This window comes from Culex pipiens, chromosome 2, assembly GCF_016801865.2.
Source record: "Culex pipiens pallens isolate TS chromosome 2, TS_CPP_V2, whole genome shotgun sequence".
Taxonomy (NCBI): Eukaryota; Metazoa; Arthropoda; class Insecta; order Diptera; family Culicidae; genus Culex; species Culex pipiens.
The window spans coordinates 146,766,992-146,790,241 of NC_068938.1; the positions used below are offsets into that span (position 1 = coordinate 146,766,992).

At 39.5% G+C, this 23,250-nt stretch overlaps 2 protein-coding genes across 3 annotated transcripts; both read left to right on the plus strand.

The window, feature by feature from the left end:
* The first annotated feature begins 852 nt into the window (after positions 1 to 852).
* LOC120414875 (protein aubergine-like) lies at positions 853 to 15,238 on the plus strand. The gene is made up of 5 exons (XM_039576198.2): positions 853 to 1,158; positions 10,639 to 11,819; positions 11,879 to 12,085; positions 12,627 to 13,562; positions 13,625 to 15,238. The coding sequence occupies exons 2-5, from the start codon at positions 10,657 to 10,659 to the stop codon at positions 13,887 to 13,889; spliced, it is 2,571 nt and encodes an 856-aa protein (XP_039432132.1). The 5' UTR covers positions 853 to 1,158; positions 10,639 to 10,656; the 3' UTR covers positions 13,890 to 15,238.
* LOC120414874 (protein aubergine-like) lies at positions 1,567 to 22,903 on the plus strand. Of its 2 annotated transcripts, none has more exons than XM_039576197.2 (5): positions 1,567 to 1,718; positions 19,849 to 21,166; positions 21,233 to 21,442; positions 21,507 to 22,448; positions 22,511 to 22,903. In XM_039576197.2, the coding sequence occupies exons 2-5, from the start codon at positions 19,866 to 19,868 to the stop codon at positions 22,773 to 22,775; spliced, it is 2,718 nt and encodes a 905-aa protein (XP_039432131.1). In that variant the 5' UTR covers positions 1,567 to 1,718; positions 19,849 to 19,865; the 3' UTR covers positions 22,776 to 22,903. The 2 variants fall into 2 exon arrangements, with proteins under 2 accessions (XP_039432131.1, XP_039432130.1); XM_039576196.2 differs by lacking the exon at positions 1,567 to 1,718 and adding an exon at positions 17,430 to 17,675.
* Positions 22,904 to 23,250: the final 347 nt, after the last annotated feature.

A 23,250-nucleotide genomic window follows, 5' to 3' on the forward strand; every position in this document is an offset into this window, starting at 1 on the left:
GTAAAAGCTTAAACATATTAGTTTAGTAATCGTGGAAATACGTATTCCGCGACTAACATTTTTTAAAGCAGTTTAAAGAAAAACGTCGTGTTTATTTATTCAAGTCACATAGAAGTTTTTGAATGGCTTATAGAACTCATGAATGTTGCTGTTATGCTGGGCCATAGAGGAATATACAATAACATGCATTGTCCCAACCACAACGGGACACTTTGTTCCTCGCACCCACTCGACAGTTCAGTTTCCATTTCGACGACTAAATCAAAACTATAATTGCTTCCAGTCATCCTCGCTCGTCGTCAACTTCATATGGTCCGCTGGCGTCTGCGCTTTCTACCGAATTGTATCAAATTGCCAACAAATCGTAAAACTGTCGAAGAAAAAAAGGGTCTGGAACCGGCGACGGAGCATGGATATTGTTGGGAGGTCTTTCCAGTACCTACAGGGAAGGTTGCGTTTTTCAAACTTAACTAGTTTGGTATGCCATGCATCTTTCAATTTAAAATCAATGACCTGATGGAGTCGCATGGTTGCTCAAGAAAGAAATACACTGCGGAAAGTTTCACAGTAATTCCAGTGTAAAAATTGACGGAATGACTTTTGATGAACCATTCATAAAATCTGTTCTTCATTGTAGATTTTGGCTGCAAGGTCCGCGGCTTGAAGTTCGATGATGTGTCTGCGATGTAAACACATGGACGCGATCAAACGCACACCATCGCAGACGATATTTTCATTCAACACAATCAAGCGCTTGTTTACAATCCTCTTGTAGCCTGTTGCATGCTATACCGTCATTCATGAAAAAAGAGAAGAAATGAAGTGAGAGACTGGTTTGGTTGCACGGGTGTCCATTTGTGAAACCGAGTTTTTCGGATTGGTTCATGTACCTAGTAGCTTTCGCTATCTCGATGAAATGCAGAAGTTGAAACCCGCTGAGATAAGCAACTTAGTCTGATGGTATTGCACGCGCATAAGACGCAATATTAGTGACTTCTACTAAAAACTTCAATACACAGAGAAAGTGTCACGCTTATGGCTCGCGTTTTATGGTGTTCCTCTTGAAGAACCCCGTCATTTGGACTTTGCATGTGCTCCAGGGCAGTGATCGGAGACATTTCTGTGACAATACAGGAAGCACTGTAAAATTACACTGAGGTAATGTAAAGTATTGCTGGTTTACTCGCTAGAATACGTGTTTGCTCGTACTTGAAGCCGACAGAGACTAGGAAAACTTGCTAATTGTTTTGAACTGTGATGATAAGTCAAGAGTGATTCACCCAGTTGTGGATGTGCAATGGAATAGCTACAATGTAGAATTTGGCCATGTGAATTTACATTGAATTAAATTACGCAACAAATAATCGAGGCCAAACCATCAAAATTTAATCAAATGTCCATACATTTTTTAATCGCAAGTTTTCGTCATCGGTGTCCATCTTGTGCATCACAAATACTTTCGTGGATTGTGGAACATAGTATTTGTGTTCCTCTTCACACACAAGTTTCGATGTGTTTGTTTTCTTTAACCAAATTGCTTCGCAGTTGTATGTTTTGTTATGACCGGCTCAGTCGGTCTCATTGAGGCGAGTAGTATAGTGCGACGGCAATTCTAGAGTCGCGACAAGTTTGTTGTGATTTGTGCAAAATTGGCAATATTTTTGTGTGCGGTTGTTCTTGAGCTTAAGAATATCAACGCAGCGCTGTGCATCGCTAAGGTACAGTGAATATTTTGTTATTTTTTTTTAGTTTGTGCAAATACATAACATTTCAGTGAACAGTGCAAAAAATTAAGACTTGCCTCAAGCCTTGGGGGGTCAAAGTGACACTATTCAAACATAAATGAAATGGCGGTCTTAAGCTGGTAGTGCACTCTGTTAGCAAAAATATGTATGAGTTATGCTCGCACTGATGGATAAGTGTTTATATTAAGAGAACGAACACCCTGTGGACAAATACATTTGTGTAAAGCATAAAGCACGACGCAATTTCTGTTTGTGGATATCAGATATCTCTAAACCAACTTCTGCTTCATAAAGCTATTTGACATCCGAAGTAAAGAAAATACATCAAAATTACAAGCCATGGTTTCAACACCTCAATAATGAAGTATTGTAAAATGCATTATACACATTGTAATTCCACTTACACATATTCAAATTATGTTTAAGGCTGGTACAAATATTATTTAAAGTTTTTTTTTTCAAATTTGGCCCGAAAAAGCAGGGGGGCAAAAATAATATTTTTTCAAAAAAATTAAAAATTTCATTTCATTTCATTGAAATTGATCCCCCTGCGTTTAAAATCATTTTTCGCATGGTTGGGTTGATTTAAACATCTTTTGAATTTTGGAAAATATTCGATGTTTAGTACAGTTATCCCTCATATTCGGAACAGTTTACAGATCGGCCAATGTTCAAAAAATCATAGAAAATCGATAATTGAACTTAATTATTCGCTTTTACCTTCATGTGAAAGCTTTTTTGCGATCTTACGAATGCTGTATCGAACAAATGCAAACTTTTAATTTTTTTATCATTTTTTTTGAAGGAAAACCACAAATTCGGAACACTTTTTTCTTACGATGTAAACAAACTTTTTTTTCTCTCCAGGAGTATTTGTTTTTCACAAAATAATGACTTCACACTCTGATACCAATAAAACTCATGCTTAGTAATGTTTTATGAATGGTCTGATAACCTTTTTTTAGGGCGTCCAATTTTCCCGGGTTTTGAAATTCCCGGGAAACGAGAAAAATATTTTTGGAATCCCGGGAATTCCCGGGATCCCGGGATATTTTTGAAACAGTAAAAACATCCATATTTCCATTATATTGGTTATGCGTGTCATGCTTAAATCATAGAATTAGCTCAATACTATTAATTGGGTACAAGACAACATTTTTTCGATGGATCAACTATGGTCCCCTTGGAACGAGCTGTCAAGTAGGAGCTTTTCTGTCAAGAAGGACCGCGACGTTAATTTTTCAAAATTGATTTAAAAATCCATTTAAAACTCTTTGTGGTTGTACAAAGGGTCATTGTACTCAGAAAAATAAGCTTTATCGCTGTAAACAATAATATCAGCAATCTAAGCTTCATTTTAGGACCCAATTGGTGATAATCAAAACTTCAATCTAAACAAGGGCAGCATTTTTTTGAATGCTTAAGAAAAATTTAAAATTGTTTTTTTGTTCATTGTTGTGCTTTGGATTTTAAATGAAACATATTTTTTTATAAGTAAGTCTCTTATAAAAAAGGCTACTAACTATACGGATTTTTCTTTACCTACGGATTTTCGACCTTCTTCGCGAATTTTTATCAGGCCGGATTTTAAATGGTTACAATAATAACTTTTTAGATTAAAATGCTTTTTTGATTTGGCCAAAGCTTTTGCTATTTTAATATCTTTATAGAACTTTCAGTTTGATATTAAAAGTATAATTTTCAAAAAAATTTAGTTGTCCTTTAAAAAAACTCCATAATTGTTTTTTCATATTCCTTTCAAAACATATTTATTCAATAAATGAACCAAAGGCTATTTAAAGGCAGTGAAAACCTATGTAAATTTGGATTAACACACATTTTTGTGAAAAGACTCAGATCAATACTATCCTTAAAAGCTCCTTAATCCTTACATTTTGTATACTTCAGAAATTTTCAAGAAAAAAAAATAAAAATAAAACATACAGATTTGAATCAGCAAATCACGGTTTACATTGTGTATGTTTTAAATGTTCAAGTCATAAGCACTATGATTGCAAAGTTAAAATTGTAAGCTGTAAATACGACACAGTTTTTTATTTTTAATGACTTAACAGTTTTTAATAGGGTATATGACCCTATTTTGGACCTAGTACCTATTTTGGACCTATTTTTATTAATCGAGGTAGTTCAGGCTTTTAAAGTACGAATACACTGAATCCAACCAACAGAAAGTGTAAGCAGGATCGTTTTGTAGCTTACCTCTTGCAAAAATGTTAACATTTTTGATTATTTCCGTTTTTTCAGCCACTTTTTCCAATGCCATTCGTATTTCATACCATTTTCCTAGCACATAGATTAGGTCCAAAAATTCCAGCCTCGTTGCTTATCAGATTTGGCTCACGACAAAATATTTTTTCAAATCAGTCGCGTTGGATCAGTTTTTGGACCTACTTTGCCGTCGGTTCAAGGCTATCACCAACACATGTATAACAAGGTGTTGCCAGTTTAGTTTATCAATTTATTTCGATATTTCATTGAAATTAATTGATAATTTTTAATTTAATATTTTGAGTTGAATTTCTTTCCTGTAATTATTTGAAAGAAATCTAAGTTTTAAAAAGCAAATGATTAACAGAAACAACGAAAATATGTTTTTTAAACGATAAAATTGCAAATTGATGATAGAGATTTAGATGATTGTTAGGACCGATTGCAAAGTATCCCAAAATTTAAACTGATGTTGATTTATTTTTGTCGTAACATCATTATCACCAATTTAGCTGCATATATTTTTAATTGTTGCTTCAAAAAATGCAAACTGGCTACCCTGTTGGAATTGAAGGGGAAACGATTGAAAAACCTAAAGGGTCTAGTTCATTTAATCGTCAGCTGTCACCGTGACAGGAGCTGTCAACATTGCTTACGAGTGGTTTTTGAAAAAGTCGTATGAATTAAATTTAAAAAATCTTGAGTTAGTTTTAAAAAGATCCTAAGCGCTAGTTATAAACAAATCAATTTTTCGATCAGTTCTCGATCAATTTACGAATTATAAATAAAAAATGCTTTGAATTGTCATCTGCACGTCTTTTAAATGCTCTTTACTGGAAAACAAACAAAATTTGGTTTGATTCAGAGAAAAAAAATCAAATAAGTGTCGGAGATCGTGATGGCTGTTACGACGTATTGCAAACTAATCAGAAAAATATTCATATGGAAAAAAAATTACCGTGTCAATCATGTTAGAAACACAATTGAACCAGCTAGAAAAATAAAAATCATCGAAAAAAAATAGCAAATGTGGTGCGATGTTAACTTGATGAATTTTATGATTTGAGACATATCTGATTACCGTAAATCTGAGTGACTTTGATAGCTTTGAGATTTTTCCGCAAAATGAAGAGCACAAATTAAATACGTACGGAATGGTATGGAATCATACTGACCGTGGTAGAGAAGTGCTCAACGTACCTCATGAAGAACTTTTCATGAGATTTTTAAAGGTTTAAAAAGTTAGTTAACTATAATTAATAAAATGTTGATAAATAGCATTATTTTAATCTTCTCAAAGTGTCATGATTTTCTCAATGAACATAATTTTGAATCATAAAACGGAATGCATTTTCGGATTCTTCAGACAATCTTGTACTAGGAAAAGGTAAAATAAGTTTGTGAATAATAAGTCTTATTAAATATTATTTGTTTTTGAAACATAATTTAAAAAAATCTCCTAATTTAAAGGCATTTTCAGTAAAACAATGCGATAATGCGTAAACAATGCGATAATGCGAACTTATATCCAAATAATTGATTAAACAATATGAGATGTCCGGGTTTCGAAGCGTCCGGGAATTCGAATCATGACGTTAATTAAAACACGTTTTCAAATTCAAATCCATTGTTTTATCATAATTATTTAATTTCTGAAATAAATATTTTCCAAATTATAATCGTGGATAGGCCCTTTGGTTTATCAAACCGAGTTTCTGTAAGTGTGCGTGTTGCCGCAGCACGCCGCAATTCGAGTTGTCCAAATTTCAACCAATCAGAGTGTAGGCCCAAAATAGGTTCAGCGATGTCTCCAAAATACATTCAATGAGTCCAAAAAGCATCCAAAAAATGTTTTACTTGAAATGCTTATTTCAATGAAATGGTTAAATTATTTCCAAATTTCAATAGTACACTTTGTTAAGCATAAATTAAGGCACACAACAATCCTGAAACGAGCCAATTTAGTTAGACCGTTCCTGAGAACAATGCGAAATATGTTGACGCTTTGCATAGTAGGTCCAAAATAGGGCCATATACCCTACGATGGGGTCATATCGGCAAAGTGTACAGATTTGTGCTCTGCAAGTCTTTTGAAAAAATTATTAGGTAACATAGAAAATATCTAAAGCACTAGGCATTTTGCGGATCAGTTAACTAAATTTATAATTTTCCCTTGTAACCCAAATATATAAATAAATAAATATAAATATATAAACAAATAAACGCTGATATATGCCGAAAGCAAAATTAAATTTAATAAAATACTTATCGATTGCTAGGTTTGTGTGCATCTTTTTTCATAACCAAATTTGAATTATCAGAGCAAAACTTGGTAATTTTTTCAACATTGGAAATTCCCGGTTTCAGAACAAATCCCATTTGAGTGCTGAAAAGTAGAACTTTTCAGCATTTATTTTGAAAAGTGTTGCTATTCGATTCTGTTATTTTTGGTACAGAAAAGTAGGCTATTTCGTCGTTCAAGAATGACAGGAAAAGTAAGTAGTTTCACGACGGAATTGCAAAAATGTTTTTTAATTGGTTGCAACTCTTATTTAAAACTTTTAAGTGTTCTGAAAAAAATCTTGCCCCCTTATTTTTCGAGCCAATATTGAAGAATGCATTCTTTTCATAACTTGTTCGAAAGACTGTTTTCCACATTCTGAAATTGTCGAGGAGGCGAAAAAGAACGACATATTTCGATTAATCCCGCAACATGTCGTGAAGGTACCATTCTTTAACGGCGTCAAACATTAGACAACCTGGATTAATACACACAGTAAATTAATACACAAAGGCTTACAAAACAGCGTTCAGTTATGCCACCCATTATATTTTGCAAAGTCCTTTTAAATGATTTTTGAAGATCAAAAATTGATCGTTGAGAAAACAGATAAAACCAAGAACTCCACTTACATTTTGTCAAACTTGAAACGCACACGATTGGCGCATCAAGTACAAAGTAGTGATAATTTCTGTCACGTTCAGCAGAACAGAATAAACTTGAAACCGTCGTCATCGTTTTTACACCCTACACAAACATCACTTCTGCCAGAGCCCAGAGCCATAAGTCACTTGCTGGGTCCCGTCTGAGTTGGGACACCTAGCCTAGCCGGGACCCTTTGTGCTGAGACCTTCAATTTTTATTTTATGTTTGCTTTACGACGTTTGAAACATAAGGCACTTATAGAATGAAACGGGACACATTTTGCCGGCCATGGATTCTTTTCCATGCATTTGCCTTATGTTAGTATTTGTTTTGCTATTATGTAAAAGACTTATGTAAGAATCGCTGGAGAGAGGCAAATAACTAAAAATGATCGTTTTTATGATTTTGTAAAATTTCTGGAGAAATTTCAAGTGGTTTATATTTTAGGACACATGCTGCCAAGTGGGTCTTGGAAGATGCGTTGGACGTTTTGTTATTTATTGTCTTCGAGTTTAATCAGGAATCGATCTGTCCAGCTTTTTTCAATCGTTTTGTTACGATTTTAGAAGTTGCTAAAGGTCTAGAAGAAGCCGTGATATTATGATTTCATTGACTAAAAGAATCCAAATTGTGCAAATTGATCTTGGTTTATTTTAATACTAATAAAACCATAATTTCATGGAAAATATTTGTTTTTGTGGTTAGGTTGATCCAGAGTTATCCCAAGATCAAAAACACATTTTTCAAATACTGTAAATCGGGGTGATAGAATTTCAATTTATTTGTCAAACATTGTTCAACCGTAAGGTAAGAACTCGGTGTACCTCGTTGGATAAATGTACGACTCGTGCTGAAAAAATCCTCTTTTTGCAACTTGTTGCATAAACTACTATTATGGCGTGACACAAGATGAGCAATTGGTCCATATCACATGTGTATTACGATAACCCGGAAACGGGAAAAAATCCAAAATCGGTTTGAAGCATCTTGTAGTGTTGGATGAGTTAAATAAAACGTCATCAATAGCTCATTCTTAACCACAAGATAGCACATAAGCGACAAAATAAGGATAGATTTTCCATCAAATTTTTGCTTTAAGTTAAGAGGCTTTATCTCAGAAACCAACAGTCCGATAAACATAGTCAAAAACTAAAGAAAATTCTCTTTGTTTTTAGAAAAAAAATTGTAGGGGGGAAAGTATTTTTAAATTGCCTCTAATTTGGAACAAGTGCACTTTGTCAAAAAAGAAATATGAAGTCATTTTCCAAATTTTGATTGACAACAACTTCGACTTACAAAAAATATAGATATACCATTTCGATGAAGATGGAATTCTATTTTAGTATTACAAAGTAAAAAAAAAAGGTGGGACATAGGAATAAATTTTCATCTAATTAAAAAATATAAAGAACAGCTGATTTGTGAAAACGTAGAAAATTACTCTGTATCGAATTTTTCTTAAAATGTTCTCGTAATTTATAAAATCTAATGATACAATCGTTGTCGTTCATGTTGACAATAATAATTATTATCAACTAAAAATATGACTTTCATAACATGACAAAGAATAGGTAAACCGTCACCAAAAAGCCGAACCGAGGCCGAGCTTCTTTGGCCGTGAGGTTACGGGTTTCGCCTTGAAGCGGAAGGTGATGGGTTCGATTTCTGTCTGGCTCGGCAAAGTCAGATCCCTTAAAAGAGTAAATATGCTCACTGGGATTACTGACGGGTAGGGGATGGGTTTCGACTAGCGGCGTGCTGGGTTTCCAATCCAGAGGTTGTGAGTTCGATTCTCGTACCGGGATAATGGAGTTTAAATAAAAATACTTAATCCACCTTTAGGTGATTGGTGCCTTCCTCTCATTTATAGAGTAATTCCAACCCCAATAAAGTGTCCACATTGTTTATGGATCTCCCCTAACGTCATCGCAGCATCTAAGAGGTCCTAATAAAAATAAGTGATGAGTAAAAAATAGACTACCTACAGACTTTTTGTCAAGACTATACAGACACCGCCTTTGAGGAAAATTGCATCCCTCTACACGGTTTTTTCGTGGCGATCATTTGAGGTTATGTAAATTCAGGCCATTTTTAAACTGCTTGTTATTTTAGATAGGTAAGTCAGATCTTGAAAATTCTTTAATCCACAAGCAAGGTCATTTCAAAACTTTTTTAAAAATATATAACATGTGAGGGTTTTATGAAAAAACCACCCTTTTTACCATAATTTTAATTTAACCCTCTACTGCCCAAAATATTTATTTTTCCCGTGTTTAGGAAGTCATTTTGAGCAACTTTAGTTTTACGAAAAAGTTTACTTCTCTTGTTTTATGTTTTTCTTGTTTTATTTTTAGTATTTTAATTTGCATTTATCTTGTTTAGTTTATGTTTGTTTTTGGTAGTATTTGTCCTATTCTACCACCTAATATAATTACATTTTGCCTATCTATTTTTTTCACGTGTGACTGTTAAACTTTTTCAATTTTTTGCATGGTTTTCACATTTTCTGCTGTAAATTTAAATTGTAAAAAAGCGTAGAGGCATAGTCTGGGGCACTACAAAAATTACTGCATACTTGTTTTTACTGAAAATAAAGGAAATTTTAGTAAAAAACACAGCCAAAGTTGACCCCTAAAAAATAACATGTTTAAAAATATTGCCAAAGACACATAAAACAAGTTAAAATTCCAACCCTGAAATTTTCTAAAATTTTAAAAGTTCTTCTTTCCAATGCTTTTTAAAGATCAAAAATCGGTTGGAAAATTGATTTTTGGCGACTTTTTAGATCGAAGCCCGTCTAAAGGTGGGGTTAGGTTGTAGAGGGTTAATATGACACAGTTTTTTTAATTAGATTAGAACAACACATGTCTCATGGTGAGAAACATTGGAAAGTGATAAACATTGAATAAAGAAGATAATTTGCGAAAAAATTGTGCACTGCATTCCGCCGGGGAATTGAACCCCGTTCTATTCTCACGGTATGAGATAGAACGGGGTTCAATTCCCCGTCGGAATACAGTGCACAATTTTTTCGCAAATTATCTTCTTTATTCAATGTTTATCACTTTCCAATGTTTCTCACCATGAGACATGTGTTGCTCTAATTTACACGGTTACCCTCCTTCTGGGTCAAAAACTCAAAATTACAGCTTTTTAACATATTTTTTTAAATACATGATAAAACTGCATGAATTTAAATAGCAAATTAGGGGACGATAAGACGGATCGATTAAAACCATTCCAGCCAAAATCGGTTGAGCCTGTGACGAGATATTTCAATGACATTGATTTGGTACACATGTCTACATACAGCCAAACACACAGACATTTGCTCAGCTGGTGATTCTAAGTCGATATGTACAAATGAAGGTAGGTCTAGGAGGTCTAATTAAAAAGTGCATTTCCGAGTGATGTTATAGCCTTTCTTCAGTAAAGTGAGGAAGGCAAAAGAATCACGAAGTGTAAAGTATGTACTATCATAAAGTTTGTGGAAGGAATTTTGTCAAAATATTTATAGTTAAGCCAATTTATTTATATCCTTGAAGAAAAAATCAAGTCACTGGCGTCACGTAAATGGATTAGCAAGTTTTCCTAAAACCTGTCTCAGTCAATCATAGAATTTGTGCTAAACATAGAATAAACCAATTGGCAAGGTAAGTCGTACGAGCAAACTCTATTCACAGAACTAACTAAGATTTCACATGTGGAAAGACCCTGAGAACCAACTCATGCTTTCAGTTAACTTAACGCATCACCATGGCTGATCGACAGCAGCGAGGAAATCGTGGCCGCGGTCGCGCCCGGGGCTTTGCCGGAGCGGGTCGCGGTGGTCAGGGTCAAGGGCAAGGTCACTACCAAGCTGAGCATGCTCCGGTACAGCAGCATCGGCAGGAACCTTCGACGAGTCGTCCCCAGCAGCAGAGGGGTGGCGGCGGTCCAGCGGAGGCAGGCGCTGCCGGAGGTCGTGGAGCTATGCGTGGGAACCGTTTCGTTCCGGATGTCCTCCGTACGAGACCGGTAAACAGTACTGTCTCCAAGCATGGCACGAAGGGCAAGCAGATTCTGCTGCAGACGAACTACTTCAGAGTTGGACGGAAGGACAACGAGAGTATCTTTCAGTACCGGGTGGATTTTAATCCGGTGGTGGAGAGTTCGAGGTTGATGAGTGCGCTTGTGTTCAACTTGAAGCCGGTTATTGGGGGGTATTTGTTTGATGGAACGCAGCTTTTTACGAGACACAGACTTCGCAGCGACGAGGTCGAGTATCCAACGAAGGATCCTATTTCGGGTCAGAGTTACATTATAAAGTTGCGTAAGGTTGGCACCATTGACGGAACGACGGAGATGGCGTTCATGATCTTTAACTTGATCAATCGTAGAGCGATGAACGGGCTGAAGTTGACTCTGATTGGGAGGAACTATTTTGACGGTCAGGCCAAGATATCCATTCAGCAGTACGGAATCGATTTGTACCCGGGTTATGTGACCAGCATCCGACAGCACGAGCAGGATGTGCTGATGTGTGCAGAACTTACCCATCGTGTTATGCGTACGGACACGTGCTACATGATGTTCAAGACCTGCCTGAACCAGGGCGCCAACTGGAGGGACAACTACAAGCGCATGGTACTGGGAACGGTCGTGATGGCCACCTACGGCAAAAACAACACCTACACGATCAACGACGTCGAGTTCAACACCACTCCGGAAAGCTCGTTCGAGACCAGCAATGGAAAGATCACCTTTTTGCAATACTACAAAGAACGTTACAACATAATCATTCGTGACCCCCGTCAACCCATGTTGGTATCCCGTGCGAAACTACGCGATATTCGTGCTGGAAAACCAGAACTCATCTACCTGATTCCTGAACTGGTTCGGGCAACCGGAATCACCGATGAAATGCGTAGAAATTTCAAGTAAGCCACCCTCACCTTGTACAGAACCTGAAACCCTACTTAACAGTGTATGTTTTTAGTTTAATGCGAACCCTGGCGGATTACACCCGTCTCACGCCGGACAAGCGCATTCAGCGGCTGGAAACGTTCAACCAGCGGCTGCAAAGTTGCGAGGAAAGTGCCGACGTGTTCCGGTTTTGGCAGACTGAGTTGGATCGCAGGCTGGTTGAGGTACCGGGACGGGTGTTGGCCGAGGAGGAGATTCTGTTCAACGCAAATGAGACCAAGTAAGAAGCGAACACCGACTGGGATGAGCGATTCTCTGGGTTTTGGAGGGGTTCTTAGATTGTTGGTATTTGGATGAAATTTTGTTGGCACGTTCGCTTCCTTTCGATACTCCTGTATCTTTATATGATCTATTCCTAGCGCTTTGCGATGCTCCCAGCAGGGCTTGAAAAGGGATCGGTCACTGATAGAAATTGTTGATTTTGGCAGAGCTTGGAAGTCAGCTATCGCATCATAGTTGACTCAATCGGTGGATACACACGAAGTTGACACAAAAGAATGGCGACATCATAACATCCGGGCGACACGACGGCACATGCTTTCTCTTTCTGTCTTTACCTATTCTAGCTTGTGGGGGTAAGCGTGGTGACAGCAATCATTTGACCGCAGTCAAGGGCCAATTGAACGGAATTTGTGATAGTCAAGTGACTATTGACCACGAAGAACAAGCGCAAAAGTTTCATCCATATCAATAAAAAAAACAAATCCAGAGAATCGCTCCAGTGAATTGCAATGCATTAGCTAACAATCGTTCACTTTTAGCAAAGTACTGGCCGGCCCGCAAGCCGACTGGCAGATGGCGTTCCGCAACAATCCGATGTACATGTCCGTACCGCTAAGGAACTGGTTCGTGGTGGTTTCCGCCGGGGATCAGAACCTGGTTGGTTCGTTCATGAACTGTATTCACGATGTCGCCAGGGGAATGCGGTTCGAAATTAGTAAACCTCAGTTTGAGGTCATCCAGAACGATTCCCCGGCGGTGTATGTCGATTGTTTGAATCGCTTGGTTCAGCAAGATCCGCAGATGATCTTCTGCGTGGTCAGCAACGATAAGGCCGATCGTTACGCGGCGATCAAGAAGAAGACTTGCGTTGAGCGAGCGATTCCGACGCAGGTCATCAAGGCACGGACGATTACCCCGAAGGGTGGCAACGTGCGAACGTTGATGTCGGTGGCCACAAAGGTCGCGATCCAGATGAACTGCAAGCTAGGCGGCATTCCGTGGGTGTTGAGAAACCCGCTGACGTCGGTCATGGTCATTGGGTTCGATGTTTGTCACGACACCCGCGACAAGTCAAAGTCTTACGGTGCGATGGTGGCCTCGATGTACGGAGCAGGTCAGAAACATCCCAAGTTCTTCTCGACCGTGAATCACCACTCCAGCGGTGAGGAGCTTTCAAACTTTATGGCTCAGAACGTCATCAAGGCTCTGCACTCGTACAGCAATGACTTTGGTGGAGCGCTGCCCCAGCGGATCATCATCTACCGGGACGGAGTTGGCGAGGGTCAACTGAAGTACGTGTACGAGCACGAAGTCGGGGCCATCAAGGAGAAGCTGAACATGGCGTACAAAGACCAGGCCGCATCCAAGTTGACATTCTTCGTCGTGAGCAAGCGCATCCACACTCGACTGTTCCACCAGAAGCAAAATCCCATCCCCGGAACCATCGTGGACGATATCATTACCCTGCCGGAAAGGTAGCCCCAGCGAAAAACATCTTCAAACTCAAACTCTCCAACTAATCTTCAAACTCTTTCAGGAACGACTTCTTCCTGGTGTCGCAGAGCGTCCGCCAAGGCACGGTCTCCCCCACATCGTACAACATCTTGCGTGACGAGTCCGGCCTGAACGCGGACCAGCTGCAGCTGTACACCTTCAAGCAGACCCACCTGTACTACAACTGGTCCGGTTCGGTGGGGGTTCCGGCCGTGTGCCAGTACGCCCACAAGCTGGCCTTTCTGGCCGGGCAGTATTTGCACCAAGCGCCGCACAATATGCTCGAGAAGAAGCTGTACTACTTGTGATTGGTGCAGCAAAGACGGTTTTCCTTGGGCCTTACAAGGGGAGTATTATAAGAAACGTTATAGTACTCGTTTTGTCAAGGGGTGTGGATTGATCCGTTATGGAAATAGAATCGAGGGTTTGATTGTATTATTCATAATATTGTTCAAACTTCCATTTTATTTACAGAATGGATATCGTTCCATACTGAAGAGAATCCGCTTTGACGTAGCACCAAGGCTTAATCGAACTAAGAGGTTCTCTGATAGTGTCCTCTTTTTTTTATTCGTGGAATTTCGTAATTCAGCAACTTTAATTCAGATTTTTACTAAAAAAAAAACTAATGAGCAACTCTCTACGAAATCGGCCGATTTCGACCATTTTTATTTTTTGTATTTTTTTATTTGACTTAAAATTTGTGGGGGCCAAATAAGCTAGTTTGCTTCATTGGTTCACCCATACAAGTCTCCATACAATTTTGGCTGCTGTCCATACAAAAATTGTATGTAAATATTCAAACAGCTGTAACTTTCGAGTGAATTTTTCTGATCAATTCTGGTGTCTTCGGCAAAGTTGTAGGTATTGTTGAGGACTTTTGGGGAAAAAAATAGGTACACGGAAAAAAAATTGCAGATTTTTTAATCAACTTTTTTTTTACTAAAACTCAATTTCCCCAAAATACGTATTTTTTGATTTTCGAGATTTTTTGATATGTTTTAGGGGACAAAAATCCGCAACTTTTGAGCCATAGAGAAACATGGTCAAAAAATCTGCCACCGAGTTATGAATTTTTGAAAAAATAGTGATTTTTGGAAAAAATCGAAGTTTCATGCAAAAACAAGTTTGACATTATTTTTCAATGCAAAATTGAATTTGCAATTGAAATTTGAGCCACTTTGCGGATTTTTGTCCCCTAAAACATATCAAAAAATCTCGAAAATAAAAAAAAAGTATTTTGGGAAATTTAGTTTTAGTAAAAAAAAAAGTTGTTTAAAAAATCCGCAAAAAAAAATACCTATTTTTTTCTCAAAAGTCTTCAACAATACCTACAACTTTGCCGAAGACACCAAAGTGATCAGAAAATTCACTCAAAAGTTACAGCTGTTTGAATATTTACATACCATTTTTGTATGGGCAGCAGCCAAAATTGTATGGAGACTTGTATGGATGAACCAATCACACAAAATAGTTTATTTGGTCATAGGGAAGGCCCCCACAAAGTTTGAGCCTATTCAAAAAATACATTAAAATCCATTTCCAATTTGGTAGAGAATTGCTCTAATATTCAATAATAAAAAATAAAAACAAAAAACATTTATGCGTAACATATTGGTAAAATCGTTTCAAAATAAATCATTCTCTATCTTCATTATTTTTATTCATTTCTGTTATAGTATTTTATACAACTATAATGCCCATGTTCGCATAATTGTCCTATATGCAAAAACAGCAATCTGAGATAAACGCAAGGCAAGTTTGTCCCAAAAAACTGGATTTTTCCGGATTTCTAGAACAAAGTACAATGGCTTTTCTGAAAGATCACACGATTTTGAACCAAACTGCATCAATAACTCAAAAGTGATGAAAATGCATATGGGACATTTATGCGATCATGAGCAGTATAGTTGCAAAATGACACAACTGCGGAATTGCATCACCCAACCGGCGGTCGCATGATTGTGATACATGGCGGCATGAAAGTATATCAGAATCTGCATGAAATCTGTCCTCATGCATGGTATGACATTTTTGCCCGTTACCGACAATTATCGACATTACCGACGACTGATTGATTGTATAGAGTTATCTACGTGCGCATGTATTGCGTGTACGTACATGAAGGATTTTTAGGTTAAAATTTGTGGTAGCCAGCAAAAACAAATGGTGTGCTAGTGTGTGTGAGATCGGGCTTAGATAACTCTATTGCAGAAAACGGACGCGCCAGCATTATATGTGTTGGTGAAAACTGCGGATCGCTGACCAGAGCTGAAAATGTCAGGGGTCCTGACGCGAAAATCGGCGACGCATACACGATTTTTTCAGATTCATTCACTGAACCGCAAAACCGTGACATAAACAAACCCGACTCAGTCGTGAGTGCCCTAGCTCACTGAGCAGCTGCAATGCGAGGCAGTAGTCGACCAACGCTCATTCGACGTTGCACGCACACACATAAGGAAACAAGTTTTTACACAAAAAGTTGGTATTTATGCGTGGAAATGTAATTTTGAATATAAGTTATGGTTGTTTTAAGTGTTTTGCACAGTCTAGAACCATTCAATTGGGTCCTAAAATGAAGCTTAGATTGCTGATATTATTGTTTACAGCGATAGAGCTTATTTTTCTGAGTACAATGACCCTTTGTACGACCACAAAGTATTTAAAATGGATTTTTAAATCAATTTTGAAAAATTAACCTCGCGGTCCTTCTTGACAGAAAAGCTCCTACTTGACAGCTCGTTCAAAGGGGACCATAGTTGATCCATCGAAAAAATGTTGTCTTGTCAAAAAAAAAATTGCATTAAAATGAAAAAAAGTGATCAGAAATGGTTTTTAATCGTGTTTTTTACCGTTGTACATACAAATTGAGATAGTTGCCGTTGCCGTAGTACCCAATTGTTTAAAAATAGTCAAAATAATGTTTAGAGAGGATTTTACGAGTCAGTCATACGACACGAATTGAGTGAGTGTAGTTCATTTTTTCACGTCTCTCATTCTCCAGCAGCCGACCGGCACGAGTCAGGCGGCAGTGGTTGAACGGACACAGTAGGCTTACAGTCACATGCTAGCAGTGAACTGACATTTTGGTTTGCTTCATGTGTACGCTGGGTTGGAAACATTTTGCAGGCCTGTCGCTGACATGTTTACATGCGGGCAAAATTGAGCTATGAGATTGCTGCAAAAACTGTTATAAAATGTAACATTTTCTGTAGCAAATCCACTGTTGCAAATTATGAGCTATATATTTCCTTTGGGTGTACATATGACGAGAGCGAAAAAAAAAACGAGTTTTGAATCGTGTTGAGTACAACATTTTTTGCAATTCCGAAAAAACACTTCTAGAGTTTTATTTGAGTAGGTCCTATAAACATATAAAATACAAAAGCTTATAGGACCTTAAAAAAACTCTAGACTTTTTCTTACATAATTCTCTTGATATTAATGGGTTGATTTTAGAAAATGTTTGATTCCCCACTTTATGTTGCCGTCAGTGTGATCATTCAATTCTAGAGACAATAGCTTATACCTAGGACCTTTTTTTTTAAAAAAAAAAATGAGAATTCTACCTTTTTTATTCAGTAGACTTTGGTTGCTAGTGCCACAACCCACTGAGAATTTTGGCTCGAGCCTCGACTCGATTCTCAGCCAAATTCTCAGTGGGAAATAGTGCTGTAATTATCTTTTTTAAAGCACTCAAAGCTGTCGATAGTAAATATTATGAATTTAAATTAGTGGAATATTATAGCACTCTTATATATGTAGTTATTCGACGGAATGTCTTAAAAAACTAGATTCTGTGCTCACAGCTTTCGTGCGCCAATTGTGGTTTAGGCTCACAGTTGATACTGAAAGTCATCGCGGGGAGGAACTCTTCAAAGCTTTTGTATCTCACAAAGATCTTGGCTTTTTCATTGTGTTGCTGCATTCCAGTGACCTTGCGGGTTGCCATTATTTGCTCTGAACGTGCGCGTTGTCAATCGTCCTGATTTTTAACTGGTTTTGTCCGTTTGTAGTATCGTGTTTAAAAAATATCCAGAATTTTAATTTGCAATAAGATTTAAAAGCAATGGACTACACTGGAAAACCAGGTGCGTAAACTTGTAAGACGAGATATTTCAAACACTAGTAAAAATACGATTAAAGTTATTTGGGGCTAGTGATTTTTTCACGATTTCGCTGAAGCCGCGTAGTCTGTGAAATTTTCCCATGGTCATGAAATTTAATCAATACCGTAAAATGCCGCGAAATTCGAAAATCACTTGAACATTTGCAACTCAGTCTATGATTTTTGAATGGAAACAAACTACAAGACAAGCATTTTGGAAGCAGTTGAAGGCCATCCATAAATCACGTAGACATTTTAGGAAGGGGGTAGGGGGTTGCGATTGTCCTCGCTCCACACAAAAAAGTTTTTTTTGAATGGACGATTGTCCACGAGAGGGGGGAGGAAGGGGGGGGGGTGGTGGTCTGCGCTTTAAAAAAATGTGTCCACGTGGTTTATGAATGGTCCCTTGTCAAAATAAATAAATGCAAACATAAATACTGAAAATGAAACAAGAAAAACATAAAACAAGAGAAGTAAAGTTTTTCGTAGAACTAAAGTTGCTCAAAATAACCTCCTGAACACGGGAAAAAATAAAATATCTTCGAAACATTTTGGGCAGGAAAGGGCTAAATAAAAGAGTCAAGAGAAAAGCTGCATTTTGCATCCAATTGACAAATTACCACAAACGTTTTCTGAGTTTGTCGATGTTCCGAATATGTGGGATCATTGTTTATATCTGAACTTTTAAAAATATGGTTTAATAAGTAAAAATTTAGTGTATCGGGTCCCGAGCAGACGGAAATAACTTGGGAATGACATTTTTTGATATTTGAAAATACTAGGCCAATAACATTTTACGTTGTTAATAACAAGATTTGGTATTCGTCGGTATGATTTTTTTGTTTTTGAATTGCTATTGTAATAACAGACTAATAACATTTTTAGTTATTCTTCGATCAAATCTTTGTCATCATTTTTTGTCATTTTAACAACTAATCCGATCATCCCAATAACAGGAGGTATTCTTCCATAACAAAAAATGCTATTCCAAAGTTGTTGTGGCTTTCAACCAACATCAGACCAATAACAATTTCTGTTATTTAATCTAATCTAATCAGACCCTAGCGCAGCCAATCTTTCGAAGGGATCCTGGAGAGTGCCTTAGGTTACATGACGCCTAGCACTCTTCTTGCCATTTATTAACATTTGTAGTGAGACCAATTATGTTATGATAACATAAACTGATATTTAACCCTTATGCAAAAATGGATTTTTCAAGAAGATTCCATGACACTTTCTGTTATTTTAATAGTATTTGTTATTGAAATGGCATGAATTTGGTTATTACCGTCTGCCCGGGGTTGCATAAACGTGTTTTGCAATTCTGGAAAACGAATTTGAATGTATTTTTTTGATAAACGTTTGTCTTTTATTAAATTCTTCATAAACAGACGACTCTATCTGTGTCGATATGCTATTGAAGGGACTGAAAAATTAGATGACAGATGGAGCAATATTAAAATCGAGAATATCGACAGCCAGAGAGTCGAATGTATGTAGAGAGATTCAGTATTCAAAATTGGAATTTTCATCCAATTTTCTGATCATCATGGATTTTTTTTATAATTTGCTTGATAGGTTTAATATTTTGAGAAGGACGCAAAAGTCATAGTAAACTCAATTTACGAATAATTAAAACACAAACTATTCCAGTTTGTTCATTAGCAGGTTTGAAACATTAGGAGTCCTGCTGATGAACAACCTTATGAACAATACAATAATAGTTAACAACTTGGTTAACAAAATGGTATTTGAATCTCTGTAAAAAAAACAATCCTGTTTTATGTTTATTTTTTTTGAGTTGAACTTCTCATGCTCAGGTTTATTGAATGGAATTTCCCGGAACTGGGAAATTTGGTGAAGAGGTAGAAAACATCTAAAGAATAGGCAGTGCTAATAATTAGGGGATTGCCTGTTGATTGAATTAGCGCTTGATCAAAACAATGGGCGTTCTACGAAAATGAGTTTCGTAAACAACTTACCTGGGCTCGTTTAGGGTACAAAAAGAGGCACTGGGTCTTGAAATTCTTCAGTTGAAGTTGAGGAGCATCATCAGTGAGAGCATTGCACTATTTTCCGTACTTTTAGTTTAAATTATTCATTTTGTAAGGGTCTTCTCTGTGATCATCTTAACTTAAAACATAAACTTCCTTCAGTTCGCTCCTACCCCAGAATGTCCGACGATCAGCAGCAGCCAGAGTTCAGTGGCGGTCGAATTCGAGCACGTGGCTTCGTAGGGGCGTCACGTGGTGGACGGAACGGTAACGGGCGGCCCAGTGGAGGTGGCGGAGGATGGCCGGGCTCGGAACAGCACCGCGGCCAGATTGGCAGCTTTCAGCACCGCCAGCAACAGTTTCAGAACTATGGTGCCGGTCGGTCACCGGGACCACAGTCGCCTTACGGCGGGGGTGAAGCTGGTCCGGTTGAGGAGGTTTCCGCGCTGGTGAGGCAGTCGTCTCCGAGTGTGCACAGATCTTCGGAGAGGGCGTTCCAGCGGGGAGGTGGTGCGGCGGGTGGACGGGGTGGGATGCGCGGGAATCGGTACCTGCCGGAGATTGTGATTACGCGGAAGCCTGGGGACGCGCAGAGCAAGCAGGGGAAGTTGGGGACGCCGGTTTTACTACAGACGAACTATTTCAAGGTGATACGGCAAGGGGATGAGCGGTTGTATTTGTACCGGGTTGATTTTACGCCGCCGGTGGAAACGAGGAAGGCCCAGAATTCGATCATGTTCACGCTGAAGCCTCAAATTGGGGGCTATTTGTTTGACGGAACACAGCTGTTCACGCGGAACAAGTTGTGCGATGAAGAGATTCAGTATAACACAAAGTACAACGCGACCAATGACGACTACACGGTGAAGCTGCGTAGAGTTGGAGTGGTCGAAGGGACGAACGAGGCCGCCTTTCAGGTGTACAACCTGATGAACCGCAAGGCCATGGGAGGTCTCAAGCTGCAGCTAATCGGGCGCAACTTTTTCGATCCGGACGCGAAGGTCAACCTGGCACAGTACAAAATTGATCTCTACCCGGGCTACATTACCAGCATCCGACAGCACGAGACGGATGTCCTGATGTGTGCCGAACTGACCCACAAGGTAATGCGTACGGACACGTGCTTCGACCTGTTTGAGAAGTGCATGCACCAGCGGGGCAACTTCCAGGATAACTACAAGCGCGAGATCATCGGGTCGACCGTAATGACCACGTACGGGAGCAACAAAACGTACGTCGTGAACGATGTTGACTTCAGCATGTCACCGCAGAGCACGTTCGAGACGAAAAATGGCCCGATTACGTTTTTGCAGTATTTCCGCGATCGGTACAACGTAACGATCAAGGACAAGGGCCAACCGATGTTGATTTCGCGCTCGAAGGCGCGGGATATCCGGGCGGGTATGCCGGAGTTGATCATACTGGTTCCGGAGCTGTCGCGAATCACTGGGCTGTCGGACGAGATGAGGCGTGATTTTCAGTAAGTTACTAATCGCGTAATATCCACGAAACATTGTACTGATAATGATTTCCGTCCCTTCCCCAGATTAATGCGCGGCCTTGCGGAGCACACGCGCCTCGCCCCGGACCGTCGAATCGCCCGCCTGGAGGCTTTCAACCAGAGGCTGCAGTACTGCAAGGATAGCGCCGACATCTTCCGCTTCTGGAAAACCGAACTGGATCGACGGCTGGTGGAGGTGCAGGGACGCGTCCTCCCTCCGGAAACGATCTTCTTCCATCCCGAGAGTGAGCAATAGTGAGTATTGCGCTGTTTGTGTGGGTTATTGGAATTGCGAGACTAATTTTTGAACTATTTACAGTAAAATGTCAGCCGGGGACACGGCCGAGTGGCAGATGGCATTCCGGAACAATCCGATGTTTCTGACGGTATCGCTGACCAACTGGGCCATCGTAATTCCCGGCAACAATCAGAAGAATGTGAACGACTTCTTGGGCTGTCTATACCAGGCATCGCGGCAGATGCATTTCCTGGTTGAGGAGCCTCAATTCGTTCCGATTCATAACGATTCCCCGGTGGTCTATATGGAGACGTTGAACCAGCTGGTTCAGAGGGACCCCCAGCTGATCATGTGCATTGTAACAAATGACAAAGTGGACCGGTACGCGGCCATCAAGAAGAAGTGCTGTGTTGATCGAGCCGTACCGACGCAGGTAATCAAGTGCAAGACAATCACTCCGAAAGGTGGTAACCCACGCACGCTGATGTCCGTCGCGACCAAGGTGGCGATCCAGCTCAACTGTAAACTCGGTGGAATCCCGTGGATTGTCAAGAGTCCGCTGTTGTCGGTGATGTGCCTCGGCTTCGACGTCTGTCGTGACACCAAAGACCGGAACAAGACGTACGGCGCGTTGGTAGCGGCCATGTATCACGGTAAGCACCGTTACCACCCGAACTTCTACTCGACCGTGAACCAGCACGCTAACGGAGCAGAACTGTCCGACTCACTGGCCCTGAACGTCGTCAAGGCACTGCGGGCGTATCAAAAGCAGTTCGAAAACAATCTCCCCGGCCGGATCGTTGTGTACCGGGACGGAGTCGGCGACGGAGATCTGCAGTACGTGCACGAGTACGAAGTGGGCGCCATCAGGGACAAGATTGAATCTCTCTACAAAGCCTGTGGCTTGGAGGCCAAGTTCTGCTTCATCGTCGTGAGCAAGCGCATCAACACGCGCCTATTTAACCGCAGGCAGAACCCCGTGCCCGGAACCATCGTAGACGACGTGATCACACTTCCTGAACGGTAAGATTCCCCACAAAATCACAAATAGACCTAACCTAACTTTCCCCGCCTCTCCCCCACAGCAACGACTTCTACCTGATTTCCCAGAATGTCCGCCAGGGCACCGTCTCGCCCACCTCGTACAACGTGCTCTACAACGGGGTTGGGCTGGACGCGGACAAGCTGCAGCAGTACTCGTTCAAGCAGACGCACATGTACTACAACTGGTCCGGTACGGTGCAGGTGCCAGCCGTGTGTCAGTACGCGCACAAGTTGGCAGCCCTGGCTGGGCAGTACCTGCACCAGCCGCCGAGCACGTGGCTGGAGAAGAAGTTGTACTTTTTGTAAGACAAACTAGAAATCTCATCGCAACCTGACGAATCAAAAGATCTTTTTTATATATGTTTTGCATGTATTGTTTAAAAACACAGTGTCATATGTGTTGATTTTAGGAATAAAGAGTTTTTAAGTGGAAATTGTATGTTTTATTGTTGCTTCGAAATAAGAACAAAAGTTCTTTGGCTCACAAATTTAAAGATAGGTTAAAGTAGTGTTGTGATCGGGGACTTTCTTTTATGATAAAAACACAGGTATTTTGTAATTAAAAAAACAACACGTCTTATTCCACACAAATCAACTACAAAACTGATTTGACAATCTTTATTCTCTCTTTCGCCGGCCGCGCGCATCTTGCTGTTTTTTCGCTCGTTGTTGTTTCTCGCAGCTCGCTAGCGCGCACTCAGTGCGAAATCTGTCAGCTAACAAGGCAATATTTATGAAGGTGTGCACTTTTTGTTGCGCTCTGAACTCTTATTTATGATCT

Excerpts from the sequence above, each read along its gene's own strand:
- LOC120414875 (XM_039576198.2), top strand. The coding sequence starts at position 10,657 with ATGGCTGATCGACAGCAGCGAGGAAATCGTGGCCGCGGTCGCGCCCGG. Across the intron at positions 11,820-11,878 it reads GAAATGCGTAGAAATTTCAA|TTTAATGCGAACCCTGGCGG; the intron begins GTAAGCCACCCT and ends GTATGTTTTTAG. Across the intron at positions 13,563-13,624 it reads ATCATTACCCTGCCGGAAAG|GAACGACTTCTTCCTGGTGT; the intron begins GTAGCCCCAGCG and ends AAACTCTTTCAG.
- LOC120414874 (XM_039576196.2), top strand. The coding sequence starts at position 17,654 with ATGGACTACACTGGAAAACCAG. Across the intron at positions 21,167-21,232 it reads GAGATGAGGCGTGATTTTCA|ATTAATGCGCGGCCTTGCGG; the intron begins GTAAGTTACTAA and ends TCCCTTCCCCAG. Across the intron at positions 22,449-22,510 it reads GTGATCACACTTCCTGAACG|CAACGACTTCTACCTGATTT; the intron begins GTAAGATTCCCC and ends TCTCCCCCACAG.